The sequence below is a fragment of the Aphelocoma coerulescens genome, chromosome 18, assembly GCF_041296385.1.
Source record: "Aphelocoma coerulescens isolate FSJ_1873_10779 chromosome 18, UR_Acoe_1.0, whole genome shotgun sequence".
NCBI classification, from domain to species: domain Eukaryota; kingdom Metazoa; phylum Chordata; class Aves; order Passeriformes; family Corvidae; genus Aphelocoma; species Aphelocoma coerulescens.
The window spans coordinates 11,020,491-11,041,012 of record NC_091031.1 but is presented as its reverse complement, the minus strand read 5'-3'; the positions used below and the strand labels follow the sequence as shown (position 1 = coordinate 11,041,012).

Genomic DNA, 20,522 nt, shown 5'->3' with positions numbered 1-20,522 from the left:
CAGGGAAGGATTTATTCTCCTTTACCTTTCAGTGTCTGCTGAGATCTCTTACTGCTTGCTCTGACCACCAGAGAAGATGAGAATGGATGTAATAAAAATGCTTCAGGCCCCCAGTGCTTGTCTGTTAGCACTGAAGCAGCACATGGAGACTGGCACTGCTGACAGATCCTTTACAGCAGCACACAGGCGTTGTAGAAAATAACTCTTCACTCTGCATTACTGAATAGCTCAAAAAGCTGCATCTTTCCTTCTGCACCACCTCAAAGGCAGATGCCAGGATTGCAGCCCTCTCTATATTAAAAGCTCCAGAGAAGCTCAGCATTGTTTACCTCAAAGGGAGCTTGCAAGAAAAAAAAAAAAAAGCAAAAATTAAGATCAAAATATCAAGGGTATTTAATTTCAATTCGTAACCAGGCCTGAGGGCTCAGATCAGGACTCAGAGCTTTGTCTTAATCTAATTTTATGCAAACAATTCAGTGATAATAAAAGTTTATATAATCCACATCAAGGAAATCAGAGGGGCTCCCAAAACCTGTAATGAGAGCTGACATCACTGAGTGCACATCAGCAAACCCAAGCACTCACTAAATGAGCAGCTCCTGAGAGCACTTGACAGAGACAGAGCTCCCTCCGCACCCCAGCAGGCTCTGAAGCATTTTGTGAGGTTGTGATGAGAGCTGGCAGCATTTCCCTGGTTTGGGGTGTACAGAGGAGCCAGCCCCACTGCAGAGTTTCCTCCCTGAGTGGCCCCTCCATGCTCATTGAGGTGCAGGGGGACTTTTGGGCAGCAGGCAGAGAATGAGTCCAGGGGCTCCCAGAACAGAGCTCTTCATTCATTCCTGGAGCAAATAAAGGTGCAGGGAAGTGCAGCACAACCTCCCCTCGAGGCTCCTGCTCGTGCACACCCCACAGACAGCTCCAGAAACCCAAACTGGCAGGGCCTGATCAAAGCAAGGGATGGCAGCAACACAGGGAGAGGCAGCTGCTTGGGACACACAGTGTCCCATGGCCCCAGACAGGCATGGCAGGCTGTCCTCATGTCAGTGGGACAAGCTGGGAGAAGGGCAGCACTGGCCAGTGACCCCCTACCTGAAGGATGACCCAGTGACCCTCCTTTGCAGCCAGGTCCAGAGCTTGTTCAGCCACCACCTCTTGGCCTTGCCCAAGGGAAACGTTGTGCAGGTTCCTGTGGTTGAAGGTGTAGCCCAGTTTCTTCCCTAGGAGGGAACAAGGAGTGAGTTCAGCACCCTGGTGGGGAGGCAGGGCTGGGCCCCAGCACAGCCAGGCAGAGTTCCCTCGTACCAAACCTCACACATGAGCTATCCCTCTCCTGATATCAGCTCTCCTGTCTCATTCTCTTGGCTCTCACCCACTCCTTGCCCAAGTGCTCAAACAGCAGCAGCTTCTCCCAAACTCTTTTAATTACAGAGCAGCATCCACACAAAGGTACGTTGTTACACAGTGCTTCTTGTTTAAAGAACATTATTCCCCTGCAACCTCGTGTAAAAACACATTTTACTGTGATAAGAAATTAAAATCTTTTCCTGCTGATTAACCAGGCTTTGAACACCCACAGCTGGGTGGGGAAAAGCCCCTGCAATGCAGGCTGGGTGCACCAGCTCGGTTTGGGGAGAGCAACTGGAATGCAATCCGTGTGAGCTTCCTGTGGCCTCAAGCAAGGTGTCTGGGACCTGGAGAGCAGTGAATCCCTCCAGATTTCTCATGGAGCATCACTGGAGTTGCCTTCCTGTGGGAAGGCCCCAGTGGAGTCAGCACAGGCCATGGGAAGGGGTGGTTTGGGAGCGACCCAGACACCTCCCAGTGTCCCTCCACCTCTGCACTGCAGGCTGGGAACGCCAAGCCCCTGTCACTCACTGCCCTGCTCTGGGGGAAGGATGGCAGCTCTTCAGTGTCCCTTCATGTGGTCTGTGATGATCCTTCAGCCTCCCCTGGTCTCTCTGGAGCATCCCAGATCGTTTCTGTGTTCATGGCTGCAGATCTCCTGGCCAGGTTTGGAATCTGTCATCCACAGACAGAGCAGCCCCGCTGCTGTCCCTCTCACAGCTCTCCCAGAAAAACCCCAGTTTGTGCTGCCAGAGGGAACAGCCCCACGAACATCCCCCAGGATGGGCTGGGCTCAGCCAGGGAGTCAGGACTCATCCCCACATGCTGATCCCTGGGGATTGCCCACACTTATCTCTGCATGCAGGTTTGCCTTCCTGCAGATGGTGCATCCTGAATTCACGATTCCTGCTAAAAGCAGGCAAGCTTTAGAGTGAAACAAAGAAAAGATTTGTCTTGCAAGGCTTAGGAACCATCTCGTGGGACAAGATTGGAAAGAGCTGGCCAAGAGGAGAACAAACCTCCAAACTCCAGCTCTCTGCTGAGCCTCACCACAGCTTCCCCTGGGATACAGCTTCCCACATTTTAAAGTTTCCAGTTCTCCTTCCCACCATCTCTGGCTGCTGCCAACTTTGAAAGCTGCTGATCTTCTGCTTTGCCTTCAAGATCCACTGTCTCGAGAGGGGATGGGGCAAATCACAGAACCAGGGCACTACCCCAAACCAGATGACCAATAATAAATGAATATTGGTTGTTATTTTCACTGCAGAGGGATATCAGTGAGCCTGCCCTGGCAATGCCAGCCCTGCCCCTCCTCGCTGGCTGCAGAAGGGAGGGGATGGGCACTCAGGAAGGGCACAAAGCTCCTCCAGCCCACGGTGTTTGCTGCAGGGCCCTCCCCATGACGCCAAGGAAAGGTGCCATGAGTGGGCAGCATCTGCAAGAAGCTGACTGCCATTCACAGGAATCATCCTGCACTTTAATAAAACCTAATGAAGGACAGAGAAAATATCAATAAGGAGCCAAACGCAGCCCCAGAGAGGCAGCTCGAAGGCCGGTGCAGCTGCTCTGGAGCAATGATTTTATTTCATTGCTTCTCTTCTCGCTTTTTCTTGCTGTAGCTTTTCTGGCTGACTGACCCCAGGTGCTCAGCTATGCTCATCTTTACAATTCCAATTAAACCGCTCATGGGTTGATTTTAGTGCTTCATTGCCCATACAAGGAACTAACAGTGAGAGACAGGATCACCAACGTGGCTCCGAAAGGAAGCCAGGGACGTGACAGGAGCTTCCTTTGGGGGGGGGGGTCCCTTCAATTCCCAGTAATGACACCTGGTTTGGGGGCAGAAGGAGCCTCAAATGCAAAGCTAAGCCCAGGAACTCCCCACAGTGAGCTGCTCCTGGGAATGTGGGTAAAGGATCACTCAAACTTTATTTTGGGATGGCCCAGAAGGCGGAGAGGAAAAGGAACCCACAGGTCATTGTTCTCCTGCCCTGGTCAGTGCCAGCCTGGATGATGTTGAGTCCTGGGACTGTCCAGCCCCAAAGGCATCAGATTCCTCTGCTCCAGAGGGATGTTCAGGACGAAAATGGGAATTCTTTCACAGTGGAGCCAAGACCCAGAGCAAGTTCTACACAAGGGCGGCTTTGGAGCACAGCAGTGGCTGCAGCACAAGGGCATCAGTGCCTTCTCTAGGGAGGCATCTCCCAGAAGCCCCTTTGGCTTTGGAGCCAGCTGACAGCTCCACAGCTGACCATCCACATGGAAATCAGCTCAGGAAGGATGGGAAGAAAGCCTGGAAACTTTGCCATAAAGCAGCAATCTGTTACAGGGAGCTGTTGCTTATTTTTAGTTATCATAAAATCATAGAATAGCAGGCTGGAAGGGACCTCAAGGGTCCTCTGGTTCAACCTTTCCTGGCAACAAGCATCTGACAGCATGTGAGATAGCTCTGACGTAAATTACAGGTTGTGCACAAACCCAACTCAGAGATTGTTGCAGTGTGAACCACACTGGGAATCCAGGCAGTGCAGGAGAGAGACAAGTTTAATTTAAACTTAAGATGAAAATCCAAGAAACGTTAAGAAAAACAATAAAACCATCCCAAAATCCCGTCGCATCCTCGCACAATTATCTGGTTTTAACATATTACTTCATTATCTACAAAGAGATGAGGAAAAAAAAACCCCAATGAAACAGGCGTGTCGTGCTAAGATAATAATGCAGCAGATGAACAGCAGTGCTGTGGTGTGCCTAGAGACAGGATTTATTTATTTACCATGTTTCTCCACATCCTTCAGTGGGTCCACTCCTGGGGACAGGATAAAGAACATCGGGGTTCCAGGCCCTGATTCCTCAAAGGTCGTGGCAAAATCCAGGGATCTCCCCACCACGTATTTGCTGCCCAGCTTTTCTTCTACAAAATCTCTGCCAGAGAGAAACAACTTTAGCCAGTTTGTTCAGAAAATGCAGATTCCCCTGCAAATAATCAGAAAATTATCATGGAATCCCAGATCATGAAGGTTTGAGAAGACTTCCAAGGCTATCAAGTGCGACCAGTATCAAGCACCACCAACCGTGTTCACCATAACCCATGTCCTCAAGTGTCCCACCCACAGGTTTTTTGAGCACTTCCAGGGATGGTGCCAGGGTTTGATAACCCTTCAGCTGGAAAAGTTTCCCCTAATATTCAATCTAAACCTCTTCTGGTGATGCCTTTTCCTGGTCTTAAAATCAAGAGTCAAACACGGTTAGAAGGGGAAAAGGGATTTTACCTTGGTATTTATTTTAAGGATCCTTAGGTGCACACGTCCAGGTCATGTGCATCGAGATGCACCCTGCAGAGTCTCTGTGTCCCCCCCTCTCCCCCAGCATTGAGTATATCATTATAGATGTTACTAATTAGCAGATCTATCAAAGATTCCCCAATGAGAGGCTCAAGTGAGCCCCCCTCCCCAAGGAACCTTCCCCTGGATGGTTCTATCTCAGTTTACAGAATGTGTTCTGGAGAGCACCTTGGGCTCTGGGGCACACTGATCCCCAGCTACGAAGCTTCTAAAATGTTTGGTCTCTTAGCTTAACAAACAAGTCCAAGAATGTAGGCAAAAAGCACTGAGAATACAGAAGTTGTAAAAAGGTATAACAGGGGTATAAAGAAAAGGCAAAAATCTTCATGGCACCACTGGTGCAACTTGAGGCTGCTTCCTCTGGTCCTGTCCCTGTTCCCTGGGAGCAGAGCCCGACCCTGCATCCTCCTGTCAGGGACTTGTGCAGAGCCAGGAGGCCCCTCCTGAGCTCCTTTTCTCCAGACTGAGCCCCTTTCCCAGCTCCCTCAGCCTCTCCTCATAAGACCTGTCCTCCAATTAGTTTCCAATTTTGATGACTCAAGCGATTTAGAAACTGAAATTAGGGAAACAAGCATGAAATATTTGTGGAGAGGATCTGCAAGCTGGGCTTGCAGGGCTGTCCCTCGGGAGCAACGCCGGCCCTGTGTACAGGGGGGGATGCCCCAGGAGACACCAGCTCCCGACAAACAGAGGGAAGTGAGAATGGGGAGCAGTGGGAGCTGCCAGCCCAAGGCTGCACTCAGAAGCACAATGCCTTGATTCTGACTCAGGAATCTCAGGAGAAAAGAAATAAGTTAAGGTACGAGATACAAGAACCAGCCACGTGTTTTGCAGTCCAAGCAGCCTTCCAGAGGAAGCACCAATCCACAGGAAGTCCAGATGATTTACACAATTACTGTGATCTGGAAAGCTGAAAGGGAAGGTGTTCTAAGAATATCTGGAGCATGAGAGTGACAAAGAAAAATACAAGGGAGTGAACAGGGAAAGGTTCAGCTCCAGAGCAGCTGCCGGAGCAGAGCACGGCGCGTGGAGAATGTTCTGGCTGGATTCCCCCAGGGTGAGCTCCTGACATCATTGCTTTACAAAGAGAGAGACACTGAACACTGATTCAAAGGTAGGAATGTTATATCCAAACCCCAGGAATGCTGCTGGAGCGCAGGTGGATTACTCAGGCCTTTTGAAGGCAGCCAAATTCTTTCTAAGAGAGCTGAGAAGCTCCTTCAAGGACTGGTGAGAGGCAGTTGGAACAGAAATGCCTAAGGGATTGCAAAAGAAAAAAAATCTTCCACGTTTTTGGTACCTCTTTCAAGTAGAATTTCTGTTCAGGGTCAAGATTTGCTAAATTGCTGCTGGAAAGCTTCAGGTCACAAAATTTAACAAAGTCCATCAGATCCGAGGTCACAACATTCTTGTTTCACCTCAGGTCTCAGGTCTTTGAAACGGTGTCCTGGGGACTCAGCAGCACAACTGATGTGAGAGGGAGGCTCCCAGGTGGGACCCCGGCGCAGCAGAGGGAAGGCTGGAGGAGTCCCTACGTGTGGTGCCTTTCAAACAAGGTGTCCCCGGGGCTGGGTCACCGTATCAGCAGCAGGAGCTGAGAAATGGTGCCAGAAGAAAAATAAAAATGTACCCTGCAAGCCAAGTGGCTGGCTGAGGGCTGATGTGTGCTGCACACACCCACAGCTGCCTATGAGCCCTTCTCTGGGCAGGGAGTGCAATAACCATGGAGGCCCCAGAGCCCTGAGTCCTGCTGCACTGTCCCCAGGGTCTGTCCCTAAGGCAGTGCTCCTGCAAGGACTTCACCATGATGAAGCCACACCTCACCAGAGGCTGCTGGACTGACCTGACCTCATCAAGGATGTGGAGGAGCGGGAGCACAAGGTGCTACCAGCAGCTTTTGGCTGATGTTCTTCAATAAGATTGAAGGATGAAATGGATATTTACAGGGGAAAATCCTTCAGGGAGCCACAGTTGTTGGTGCACTGCTGGCCCTGAAGCTCTAAGGAGTGAGTCAGGGTAAGAGGGGCTTCTCCTGATGGCTTCTTAGGCCTAGGGAATGAACCAGACTGGGCAAACATTCCCAGGGATCTGCTAGGAAGAGTGGCTGGAACACCCAGCTTCCCAGGCAGTGAAATGCAAGAAGCCTGTACAGGGTTGGATCATCTTAAATCCCAAAGAAATCCTACACCATCATCATGGAGCTGTGATGTGGGATACAAAGGCCTCACACCTTTCTGAGCAGCAGCTGGAAATGAGGTGGGGGTATTCCAGGGCATCTAAAATCCCCCTGGCCACCTGTGGTTGGGTTATCATATTGCTCCTAAAATGCACCCAAGGTCTGGACAGGGCCCTCAGAGAGATGGGAAGGTTTGGACTGGTCACGGTGTCCATGGCTCCCCGGTGAGGTGTTTAATGTTGGCACACTGAGGTATTGATAACTCAGGTGTATTTCAAGAAGCGTCTCCAAAGCCCTGGGGAAGGCTCAGTGAACAGTTACTGTTTGCACATTTGTGTCCTCGAGATAAGAGACAAAACAAAACAATACAAAAACCCATTTAAATACTCCTGTGCAAACAGAGAAGCTTGACATGCCCAGACCCTAAAAATATCCAGCCAAGCTTTTGAACTTGGATTCCCTTTTCATAAAAGAGAGATATGAAAGGGGCTGAAATTTGATGTTCCAGTTATTTCTGAGCTGTGTGAGTAAGAAAGAAATGAATTTTAGTTGCATAAGTTGCACCTAAAATTTCAAGAGCTTATTTTACTCAAGCTAACCAACAACAGGAAAACCAGTATTTTCAGCTGAGGAGAGGAGAATCCAGCCATCAGAGTAAGAAACGAAAAAGAAGATGGATTGGTATTAGTACTATGATAAACTGTAGTATTTATTCTAATAAAAAATAATAGCATTGACCATGGGGAGACTTCACTCAATCTTGTCTGTGTTTTTCTGTGAACTTTAAAGCACAAACAGATGTCATTCATGCACTGAGTAATACACCCTGCTGTGTGCACATCAGGTGGTGCAGGAATATAAACTACTGGAGAAGCAGGGGCATGAGAGACACCACAGAAATGTCAAGACATTGGACAGAGAAGGGAAAACCAAATCCTAATGGAGTGAAAGACCTTTAGGTTGTCCTGGAACAAGAATGTTGCTTTTGCATAACTTCGGGAAGTTTAGCCTCGCCCAGTTACCTTCACTACATAATTTACCACTACAACTTTCAGAACCAGCAGCACATAAATTTTGCATTTTACAGAAAAGGAAAAAAAAATAAAAAGAGAGAGTGAGAAAACCTCTATAAGACTTTCCTTTGCTTCTCCTCTTTATTCCGGTGCCTAAGAAGCAGCCAAAAATTATCTAGTAACTAAAATGGATGTTATTGAACTCTAGAGGTTGTGATGACCACCCAGACTGCAGCAGATGTGTAACACCTGGATGGTGATTCTCATCTCTGACTTGGCAGGTCTGCTCTCACCCAGTGCTGGTTACACTGCTCCATCCCTGCTGCTGACAGTGAGCTTTCATCCCACTAACCAAGAAATTCCACTTAAATCCAATGTGTTGATTGGCTTGCAGAGTTCAGAGATCACTGAATCCCAGAATGGTTTGGGTTGGAAGGGACCTGAAAGATCAATTAATTTCAAATCCCTGCCATGGGCAGGGACACCTCCCACTGTCCCAGGCTGCTCCCAGCCCCAATGTCCAGCCTGGCCTTGGGCACTGCCAGGGATCCAGGGGCAGCCACAGCTGCTCTGGGCACCCTGTGCCAGGGCCTGGCACCCTCACGGTTCCTTCAAGACCCCTTAATAGGAAACCATATCACAGAACTCACATCCTAAAAATGTACTGACATTCACAAATCCAAAGAGAGCCCTGAATTGCTCCTGCTCCCCACAAAGCCCAGCCCCAGAGCTGCCCCTGGGCCCCACCTGAGGGCGCAGGGGACGCGGTCGGGCCGCAGGGCTCTCATGATGCACAGGCGCTGCAGAGCTGACTTGTTCTTCCAGTCCTGGGGGAACCTCTCCTTTTCAGGACACTCCGACTCCACAAATTTCTTCCACCGTTTTGCAGACCCTTCAATATCCCGATCCAGGTTTCTGAATTCCTCCATGGATGAGAGAGCCTGCAAAAATTCAAGGAAGGTCAGGAAGAACAATCCTATGTGCCTCTGAACCATTCTTCTAACGCTACTGACTCCTCATGGTTTGCTCCACCAGGGAGCTGGAGTCTGGCAACCACAGCCAGAAACCCATCAGGAGCAGATTTTGTCCATTCTCCTTGGAAGGGACAGTCCAGGGAAGGATGAAAGATTTTGGCATCAACCAGCATGCCCTGTTCATTACCCAAAAAGGGAAGAACTCTCCTTTCCTGTTTGGGAAAAGCCTCTGGTGACAAGGACTTGCTGCTGTCAGTTATCCCAGAAATGCCTGTTCTGGATGAGAGCTGGAAATCTGGAGCCCATGTCTGATAGGAGAGTACATTGCTGGCATTCCCATGAGCTGCATGGTCTCCTCACAGATTCCACAGGAACGAGGAGAATTGTGCAGCAAAACCCACAGCAGCTGCTGAAAAAACGTGCTGAACAAGCACTCAGCCATGCCACACCCACCAAAATTCTTTTTTAAAGGGATTTCACAGCTGGAGTTTTAATTGTCTTCACAGAAGCACAGAATGGTTTGGGTTGGAAGGGACCTTGAAGATTATCTCGTTCCAACCCCCTACCATGGGTTGGGTCATTTCATACACACACAGTTACTTTTCTCTCCCTGTCCCCCCACTCACATCCCCCTGTGAACCCACAACACTGAGCCTTCCCACTCATCTCATGGTGACCACGGAGCCAGGAACCCCCACAAACACAGGGCAGATGTAAAGAGGTGGGTGCTTTCTCTGCTCAAGCACTCAGCCCATCCAGGATCGTGATAAAAATCAAATCATTTGGTTTCTACTTGCCAAATGCACACGAAGATGAACTTCTAGGTGCTACAAGTCTGTAGCAGAAACAGGCAGCTGAAGAAGGCCCCAAAAACCAGTCCAGCATGGCATTAAACAAATTCAAATTACAATGAAAATGCAGTTGAATTTTGTAGTTAGAAAGTGGCAACTATAAATGTTATGCAGACAAGTGAAGAATCCAAATTCTCTTTCAGACAAGTGGTGGCAGAACACATTGCAGAGCTCGTAAGGTTCTTCTGGATTCGAGTAAAATTCTCACTGAAACAAACATCTTCATTTTGCATAATCTGGAGCTGTGAGCAGCTGAACATGAAACAGAAATGACAAGTGAAGGATTAAAGACAAGGGAAGGATATCAGACAGTGAATGAGCTGCTTTCTACAGAAAGAAAAGGGCATCAGAGGGAAGCAGAAGCTTCTTGATGGGCAGAGGTGTTCCCCACAGCAGTGCTCCTGCTCCCACCCCATAAGGCCTCACTGTGGGAAGCACCTGAAGAAGCCCTCTAGGAAATGCTGTTTTCACACCTTGTTCAGATGAACTGGGAAGATCCACCCTTGCACAGGGCTTGGAAAGTCCCAGAAGGGCCCTGGCAGAGGTGTGAGGGATTGTCTGCTGCAAACAAGGCAGAAGACATTGAGGACCACACTGTTTTAAAAACCCCACTTTCCCTCTGGAAGGCTTCCCAGTGAGAAGACAAGAGCAGTGTAAAACATTGGTCTTCATAACAGACTGAATTTACAGACTGAGAGTGAAGAGAGTAGAGGAAGATGTCAGAAAAGGGGGCTTTTGATAACAAATGCAGTCAGGTTTTTAGCAGTGGGAATTACAGGATCCCAGAATGGTTTGGGTTGGAAGGGACCTGAAAGATCAATTCATTTCAAATCCCTGCCATGGGCAGGGACACCTTCCACTGTCCCAGGCTGCTCCAAGCTCCAATGTCCAGCCTGGCCTTGGGCACTGCCAGGGATCCAGGGGCAGCCCCAGCTGCTCTGGGCAGCCTGTTCCCAGGTCGAATGCCTGTGGATGACAGAGGGAAAGAGGTTGTGGAGCTGTTCCCAGAGGGTGCCACAACCCAGGACCTTTGCTGTATATCCACTCACAGCTTCACAGCAGCAATGCTTGGGAGAACCCTCTGGAGGGGCCCAGGCCAAGCTCCTGCTCAGGCTGGGTCTGCCCATGGCCGTGCCCCCCAAAATGCTGCCGTCCAAGGTGAAGCTCTCAGCCCCTCTGGGTGCCCTGCTGTAGGGCTGTGCTGTCCTTACACTAAAGGAGATGATTTTTTAAAAAACACGTTCAAGCAGAGCCTCCCGAGCTGCAGTTTGTCACAGCTGATCCTTATTACACTCGGCCAAGATGGAGAACGTGGCTCTGTCCTCTCCTAGCTGGACAAATCCCCCACCTTCCCTCACAGGCTGTATGCTTGAGGGCCAGAACCAGAGCTCTGGGCAGAGGAGAACTTGTGGATACCACCAAAAACCCTTCTGCAACACCCCCAGCCTTGCCCAAAGGCAGCATTCCATCAACACCTCCACCCAAGGCACAGGGAAGAGCAGAGGGTTTGCAGAGCCACAGCACGGACAGGCTCAGCTCTCCCCTGACCAGCCCCATGCCAAATTCCCAGGGATCCAGGGAATTTCATGGAGACTGTGAGCAAAGCAGTGATTCAACAGCTGTTGTTTCCATGTGTGGATTTGCACTAAAAAGGAGAATGTCAGTGAGAGAAGGACTTGCTCCAAACCCAGCACCATATCCTGATTTCTGTGAAAAACCAGCAAGCAGAGCACCGACCACGAGAAACTGGAATTCCCAGGAATGATGCCACAAATTCTGACCTGCCAAGCCCTGGTCCTTGCAGCAATAAATGTATTCAGGGCACCTCTCATGGCTGAGTGTAATACAATGGCGAATGTTGAATTCGGGGAATTCTCAGTGCAAGTGCTTATATAAAACATCTTCTCACTTTTGATGAGATTTACTCAAAATATCACTTCAGAACTTTGGCTGCTGCTGCTGCTTCGAGAAGTCTCTTGGCTGATGTTAACAAGGGAGACTCTGGAAAATTGCTTTTTTCTAACTAAATGACAGACATGTAATCAGGAATGATAGTCTCCCTCTCTCCCTGAACAACATATTGCAGAATCACGAAAGCTCTAATTGCAAATAAAAACTCTGTATTACATAAATTAACACTAAAATTTTCATTAGTCAACAATTCTAATAGCATTTATTAGGAGTGATGGTATTAATGGGAGATGCTTCCATTTAAAAGCCAGTGGAGTGAAAGCTCTCTCAACCAGTAACCTTTCTGTGAATATTAATTGCTTTTCAATACCTCTGGTGTGAATTTTTCCAGGAAACTTAGTCCAGCACGAACAGATCCCTGTTCCCAGGCAGGAGCAGTACCTTGGGGCAGCAGATGGGAGCTGCACATCAACCTGTGCAGGGTATCTATTTTTGTCCACATAATGAAAAGTACATTTGTCACTTAGAGCTGTCATGGAAATTGAGAGAGACAAAAATGATTGGTTGAAATAGAAAATGATCCAAAGGGCTGGACGACCCGAGCTCTTGTCTTTGCAACCCACACTGTGATCATCTCTGATGGCTGGGAACAGGAGAGCCTTGAGCTTACATCTCAAAATGAGAATTTTTCAGCAAAACAGGGCTCTTCACACCATGTCAAGGAGAGGATCCACCATCTTCCCAGAGAAAATGGTTTTTCATTCACTGAGTCACAGACAAGTTGCTTTATCACCTCAGGTTCCTCTGACAGTTCCTTGTCTGAGCCAGAAGCAGCGTTACTGTGGGGCTGGTGTGTCAGCAGCCCCGTGGGGTTCACACATTCCCAGATGCAGAGCTCTCCCATTCCCCCACAGCTGTGGGAAACACAACACGGATCAGCCCCTGGCTGCAGGACACCAATCCTGGCTGCCATCGCAGAGCCTGGGAGCGTCCTCCACACACGGCCAAGGATCCGAGGGAAGGGGGGATCTTTGTGGGGACAACGTCTGGGGGGCAGGGAGGGCACCCACGGAGGAGAGGAAACCCTCAGAATCCAGAGGAGTCTTTAGAGAAGAGAACAACTCCAAAGGGCTGCTGCTGCCCATGAGTTATCTCCTAGTTCCAGACACAGCACAACAAGTTCTGGATGTTCATTAGAGGGAACACTTGCTCTGATCACTGAAGGCAACTGTTCTAAGGGAACCATCTGCTCAAGCCAGCCTCAAGTCTAGGTGTTGCTTCATAAGACGTTATGAAACCTTAAAAAACCCCAAACATGTATATTAGCACCATGTTTCCTTTCCCTTCAGTTCCAAAAGGAATTATACTTTAAAAAATATGAGATTGTTTTGCATTTTAAGATATTTCCATAATTTAAAATACCACCTGACTCTAGAACAGCTCTGGGGCAAGGCAGGACAACATCACCTCATTGCTGTGCCCTGTACTGACACAAACAGGGTGAAAATAAAACAGAGCCAGTAAAGGCAGAGCTGCCAGAACACTCCCAACACCCAGTTACCCACCTCCCCAGCAGCCATGAGACTGCATTTTAAAAGACAGAAGGAAATCAAAATAAAGGAATTTGAGGGGTTTTGTAAAAGCTATCATTATCTTTTGAGGCTTCAGGTTATATCTGGCTTTACTTACAGTTTTCACTTATATATCTTGCTTTGCTTTAAAAAAAAACTTGAGCCTCTGCTTTAAAAAAATATGTTCTGTAGGGAACACTCTGAACGTCAAACCTCTCTCTACAAAAGTCACACAACCTGTCAACACTGGAAAGAAATGATATTTAATATTCTCACAGTCGTAATAATCTGTGAGATGATTAAATCCTGATGATTAGTCACAATTTCACTTGCAGAATTAAAGAGCTGTGGCTTTATGAATTGCATTACACAGTTTTTAAGCAGAAATCCACGCATGAGAAGTTCACAGCGCTCAGCAGTTGTGCCACTCAAGGATCTTGAAGGTCTTTTCCAACCTTAACGACCCCACAATTCTGTGATCCCCCAAGCACTTTGTAAAGGTCTTACACTGTCCGTGGGCACTGCTTATACAGGTTTCAGGGAATATTCATTTCTTTCATTTTCTGCAGCTGGCTCAAAAGTCTCTAGGGAAAAGCAGCATCCCCACAGCTGGAAAATGACAGCTCCTGGAAGAATGGCAAAGTCAGACCTGCACCTGGCTTCAACTGATAGATTGGATCATTCAGGAAAAAGATGTAGGGGCAGATGAATTGCTCCATTTAAATACTACTGTTAACTAGAGCAATTAATGTAGCAGATGATGCATTATTTACAACCTCTCCCATCCTAGGTTTGGGGTTGTGTTATTCATACACTGAAGGTGTTATTTTCTGTTTAGCCGCACTACCTGAATAATTTAACTCATAAGAAAAATCTCCACCAAAGGTGAAAATAAAGATTTGATGGGGTTTGCCAAGCTTCAATCACCTTTCAACACAAAAAATGTTATTTTAACCCTCCTTATTTCTCTCATAAAAGCTGACTGACAAGCTCATGGCACTGTATGGGCCTGTCTCCCTTCAAACTCCTCCTTGCTGCATCTACATTTCAGTGGGGACAGAAGGTGTGCAGAGCCACAGCACATCCCTGTACAAACCCACCCTGTTTATCTGCAGGGTCCCAGGGCGTCACAACGTGCAGGGTGGACACCACAAGCAGTCTGATGAGTGATGGGTCGGATCTCACCACCTTTCCTCGGAAAATTTCCAGTGAAATATCATAAATTAGGGAACAATGGCTTCAGCACTCATCTCCTTCCTACCAGTGCGTTCTTAAAGCCAGCTCCTCTTGACAGGAAAGGTCAGTAACAGAACTGAGACTTAGTCACAATCTTTGTATTCTCCTTGCTTACAACCACCCACCATACTTCCCCCATTTTGCCTGAGATGTTTCCCAGATGGGTTCATGTTGACATTTTCTCTCCACTTTCTAAAAAGTTTGTTCAAGTGGGTTTGAGAATGGGCCTTGCAAAGTCAGGCTGTTCTCCCAAGCCGTGCTTCCCATCTTTCCTCTTCACTCTTGGATGCCTCTCAGCACATCAGCGACACACAGCCAGAAGCTGGGCAAGGGGCCCGAGGGCAGCTGAAAGGTGGTACTTGTGTATTTCTGAAAACTTTTCTGGATTTGGTTGTTATAAATCCCAGATGGGCCATTGCCATGGGCCAATGCACAGCAAAGCTGAAAGAGAAAATATGTCCCATTGTCTGCAAGAATTCAGCTGAAGCAGCTGTTCCAGATGTCCCCTGCTGGAAAGCTCTCAAGGTCCGTGGTTCAGTCCTGATAAATGGACACAGATGTATAGACACAGATGTATGGACTGGCCCCCTGATGAGGCTTCTCCCAGCTCTGCACCGTGATGGTCTCACCCGTGGTTTCACGGTGACACGGGAGCAGGACTGGCCTCAAGAACAGGCAGCAGAGGGAATGAGCTGCAGAGCTTCTCCTCCCAGAGCAGGGACACACAGCCCTGAGATCCTCCCCACCTGTGGTCACAGCCCTGCTCAAAGAACCTTGGGGATGGAAGCTGCAGCACTCTGTGCCAGCCCTGCCCTGTGTGCAGAGTCACAAGGTCCCCCCTGAGCCTCCTTTGCTCCAGCCTGAGCCCCTTTCCCAGCTCCCTCAGCCGCTCCTGGGGCTCCAGACCCTTCCCAGCTCCATTCCCTTCTCTGGACACGCTCCAGCCCCTCCATGTCCTTCTTGTCCTGAGTGTCCCAGAGCTGTCCCCGGCACTGGAGGTGCCCCAGCAGTGCCAGCACAGGGGACGGGCACTGCCCTGGCCCTGCTGCCACCCAGGGCTGGCACAGCCCAGGTGACATTGGCCTCTTGCCCACCTGGGCACACCCGGGCTCACGTCCAGCCTCTGTCACCAGCACCCCCAGGGCCTTCCCGAACTTTCCAGCCCCTCTGCCCCAGCCTGGGGTTGGTGTGACCCAAGGGCAGGATGAAGCCATTACTTCCCTTTCCTTCCATTTAGAGGGTGAAGAGGCTTTTACATTCCAAATGCTCAGCAGACAGCAGGCTTTGTGTCAGGGAAAGACAGAGGCTGTAGAGCATCCAGGAAAACTCGATTTCCACTCTGCAATCAAACTGGCAAAGTGCGTCCTTAAATATTTGATGTGATCACAATCTCTGCTGTATCTCAGATAAGCATCAGATCGTTAGCCAGCAGGTTAAAAAGGAAAAGGGGGAAAAAAAAGGTAAAACCTTCTCAAGTAGCATTTCTGTGAGACACTGGGAATATTTCTCTGAGACTTGATACAGAGGACAGAAGAATGTCCTTAGGAAACTTCTAGATGAGAGCAGATAAATGTCCATTTGAAGTGTCACAATCAATGTTTTCTATCAAAGATGCTCTAAAAGGCTGCACATCTGAAGAACTGAGTTAATGGAAGATATTTAATTAAGACTATGGTTTTCTGGCATAATAATAATTCTGAAGGTAGAAAGGAAGCTGTGAGCTGCGAGCCTTTCCTGTCTGACCAGCCTGATCAAAGGATATTGCACATGCACAGAGAGCACAATGTGTGCAGCAGATTGTGTCACAATGAATCCTGGAGAAGAATGAAAAATTTCCTCATCTAAAAAGTGCAAGAAGTGAAAGTTGGAAGAGAGATTTCTGTTCTTTTGTCCAAAAAATTCCAGTTTTCTTAAATGCAAAACATATGATTCGGTATTTTATCTCATAAGCCACACACGCAATCTTATCATCTGCATTCTGCAAAATTATAAATATGGAGTTAATATACGACTTTGTCTAGGGCTGTTCTCCTCCTCGAAAGCTGAATTCAGTATTTAGAGCTCATTATTCAACATCACATTTATTAAACAATGCCCTTTCAGTGGCGTTTTCATATCTACATAATGAAAATTCTTCCTCTTCAGAAAAAGATGAGGGAAGTGATTGGGATAAGAAGTAATCCAAGTTGGCCAGGTGTACTCCTGCTGTGTGTTAACTCGCTGCACTTATCCCGTGGGACACATCTGCATTCAGCACTGAAGAGGCACTGCAGGAAATATCACAAAGGAAATCAGGCTCGGGAAATGCGCATCCCAGCCGAGGCTCCTGGAACAGCCGGACACGGGGACAGCCACGTGCACCACGCAGAGCCAGGGACCACGGGGCAGCAGGGAGGAGCTGGAGCTTGGGAGAATTGGCAGCTGGGATGACTGGGGTCCCAGGGAACCCCTCCAGAACCACCCTCACCTTCACTGCCAGGGTTGCCTTGGCCAAAACCAAAGCCAGTCTCCTGGCTTTGGTTTTGGCCAAGGCAACCCTGGCAGTGAAGACCATGAGGGCACAGCCCACGGCTCCATCAGTAGTGGAGTAGCTTGGGAAGAGCCCAGCTGGCCCCAGGGGATGCTCAGGTGATCTTTGCACACACCCAGTGCTCTGCTGCACCCCTGGGAGCACCAGCCTGGCCTGAACAGAAAGGGTGACCGTGCCTTGTGTGAGGCTGTGCCTGAGCCACTGACGGGCACAGAGTCTAAACTCAGGCCTAAACCCACTCCTACAGGGCTGATCCAGAGCAAGGCTGTGCGTACTAGTTTGAAAACAAACCAGTGGGAGGCACCAAGTCAGAATAACAATTTAATGGAAATTAAAAGGAAAAAAAAGTAAAAGAAAACACTGGTTCAAACTGACAGAGTCAAGATATTAGGCAGGGTGGTGGTAGCAGTCTGGTAGAATGGTGGCTGCAGTCCTCTGAAGCGGTGATCCTGTAGTAAAGGAGTCTGCTCCTCCTCAGAAAGTCCAGTGGTGGCTGTGTAGCTCCTGTCCTCTGGAAATCCAGTGGGAAGGTTCTTTCTGGTGTTCAGAGTCCCAGATTATATCCACGATGGGATGCTTGGTTCCTCCCTCTGGGTGGAGCATCTCACAATGGGGTAATGAGTCATGAGGCCAAGTGTTGATTAGGCTCATTAACAGAAGATAGTCCGGAGGGAGTTATCTGGGAGTCATTAACAGCAGATAGTCCGGAGGGAGTGATCTCTGAGTCATGTGGCAGGACAATGATGGGCCATTAACAGCAAGATAGTCTGGGGGGAGGAGGCAAGGAAACACTGCCCCACCTGATTTCCACAGCTCAGGAGGATGGTAATAGAATACACCTCAACCCAGGACACTGTGTCAGACCATGGGCAGGAGGAATTTGTCCCTGCGGGTCTCAGAGCCCAGCACGGCGAGGGGAAGGCGCTGCTCCCTCCCTGCTGATCTGCTCCTCTGTCTGTGCCTGCAGAAGGTGCCCAGGCACAGGCTCAGAGTGAGCCACACAATTTTCCAGTGTCTTGCTGGCTCACCTTTGGCTTTGGTGAGCTCTCCTGCTCTCAGGAAATGCTGGGCACGACCCAGGGCAGGACTCTGCAGGGCTGCCCACGGGAAACAGTGGGTGAGGTGGCTCTGGTTTGGGAGGTCAGGGGAGTTTAGCTGTGTGCAGTCTGGTGCTGCCAGGGCCAGCAAACAACTGCTGGCTCATTTTACTGGTTAGCCTGGATACAGTCTGAAAGATCAAACAACCCTAAAACCAAATGACATCATTTCAATATCATGCTCAGAGGAGAACCATGACAGGAGCTGTCTGTCCTTGCCCTGGGGATAACCAAGAACAGCTCAACACAGCAGCCTGGGCTTCACACAGGGTTCAAGGGACCACAGAGCATCACTTCAGAGATGAATTCAGAGGATACTCACCTTCCAGAGGACAATCTCTACATGGATTCTGTGTTAATTCAATCCCACAACGAGAATTCCCAAATGGCATTTGCACATGGTTGTGGCCACTGTGGTCTAAGGTGTGGCCACATATTTACTGGTGAGGAAACCACCAGCCAAGCCAGGAGAAATGGCCAGCCTTGCATGGACACAGAAAACGTTTTCAGAAGTACCAACAGAAATAAAAACTTTCAGGGCAGGCACTGGGAACACAGAGGGGGAGAACAGTACAACAGGCTGTAATAAAAGAAATTGAAAAGAGACAGAAAACCTCATTAGGAGCCAAAGAACACTTTTTCCTTCTCGAGGGATCACTGCTAAGCCCCTGCAAATGAGAGGACTGAAATGACCAACTCCACCGAGCACCAAAGCCAGGGACTCAGCAAAGGCACTGCTTTAATTAAATGACAAAATTCTATCCCCTTCCTGCTCTCAACTAACCCTCAACAACCCAGAGGCAGGATTTGCACCGAGGCAATGACTGTGCCCTTTGCTAACACCTCCCCTGCTCCAGAGCCAAGGAAAGCTCCTCCACAGGGGCTCCCCACAGGTACCATTCCCTCCCACACATCTCACTGATGAACAGAACCAAGCCAAGCTCAGAGCAGCTTTTCTCGGCCTTTATTCAGCTTGAATGAAATTCCTGTTTCAGGTTTAAAGAAGCACCAAAGAGCCTGAAATGTGCCTATTTTCCCAGGTCTATCAGCAGATATAATAAAAGCTATTACCTTTCCCTACAAACCACATCTTTCTGGCCAGAGATGTGGGTTTCCTCATCCAGGGGTGAATACTGACCTTCCCTGGCACACCCCTTACAGCAAAAGGCTCTGTGAAACTTTGTGCTGAACTGGAAAGAAGCTGGAAAACTAAATCATAAATGAATGCTTCCTAAATGAGATGCTCCAGCACCACGAGCTGCAAACAGGCACACAAGTGCAAAGGATTATTGGCCTATATATATTATTAACCAACCCCCAGCAGTAAATAATCAGCCAAGTCACACAAGGCCAGTTGCATGCCCAGAGCCCTCAACATTTAATGAGGTTTCCTCAGAAGTTAATGTGCTCAAAATGGGAGGCTCAGAATGGGCCACAAATATCAATATTGATTTCTTTTGGCACTATCTTGGCCAGAACCCCCTGGCCAAAGGAGCCCCTTGGGCTGGAGCATTTTCAAAGTTTCTGTGAAAAATCAGCAGAATGCTAAATTTCACTTTGAATTTGAAATATAAATCTGAAGTGTACTTTGCTCAAGCTTTGTTGAAGAAACAATTTATTATAGCATTTAATCTTCCTGATACAAGAAAAGGAGATTTTAGCCTGCTAATAAGCTGTGTAGAAGCCATGACTAATTAACCTAATTATAGCAGTCTGCGACAAAATATCATTTTACTAAACCCATGCCTCAAGTAACTAGAATTGCCAAAAACTCAAAGGCTAATAAACCAACAGACATCAACATAAACACTGATAAAGTTGACACCAACTATATTATTTACAGTAAAATCAATGCTACAATTGTCACAAAAGACAACCTGAAGGGTATTCAGTATCGGATAATGTAGAGTTCACTATCACAAAGTCCTGAAATTCCTAGAATTTGTGCAGATTCTGGGCAGTGACTCTTGGAGATGTGCAGTTCCTGGAGCCATCAGGCGCAGGCTGAGGACACCTGAGGTGTGCAGCACACCTGGAAACCTTCCCATGCATTTGTGGGCATCAGAGTTTCCACCTCAACCACAAACCCACAAACCCCCAAACCCTCTTCAGTGGGGAAGAGGAAGTGGAGTGGGAAGAGCTCATCTTGAAGGGAATCACACAGGGAACAGGAAAGGCCATTTCAGCCCCATGGAGTGGGACTGGCAGCACAGGAGGGATGACCTGACAAAGAAAACTGCCTGCAGACCCAGCAGGTGTTTGTTTGGAGAATGTACCTCCTGCAGGCAGGTGGCAAAGGCATCCTTGGGCACTGCTGGAGTAATAGAGAATCACAGAATCATAAAGGTTGGAAAAGACATCTAAGATGATCAAGCCCAACCATCAACCCAGCATCACCATTAACCCATGTCCTCAAGTGCCAGGAAACATATGTGTTTCCTCAGATGCATAAAAGTATCTCCAAAATGAGGATTA

The 20,522-nt window shown here is 48.4% G+C and overlaps 1 protein-coding gene across 2 annotated transcripts in view; it reads right to left on the bottom strand.

Annotated features, from left to right (window-relative positions):
* Window positions 1–20,522, bottom strand: part of DNAH9 (dynein axonemal heavy chain 9) — a 142,028-nt gene that overhangs the window by 31,196 nt on the left and 90,310 nt on the right. For both annotated transcript variants that reach the window (XM_069032621.1, XM_069032620.1), the window contains 3 exons: window positions 8,625–8,818; window positions 4,121–4,269; window positions 1,090–1,217 (listed from right to left, as the gene is read on the bottom strand). In XM_069032621.1, the coding sequence (XP_068888722.1) occupies window positions 1,090–1,217; window positions 4,121–4,269; window positions 8,625–8,818 (471 nt within the window). The remainder of the gene's footprint in view (window positions 1–1,089; window positions 1,218–4,120; window positions 4,270–8,624; window positions 8,819–20,522) is intronic.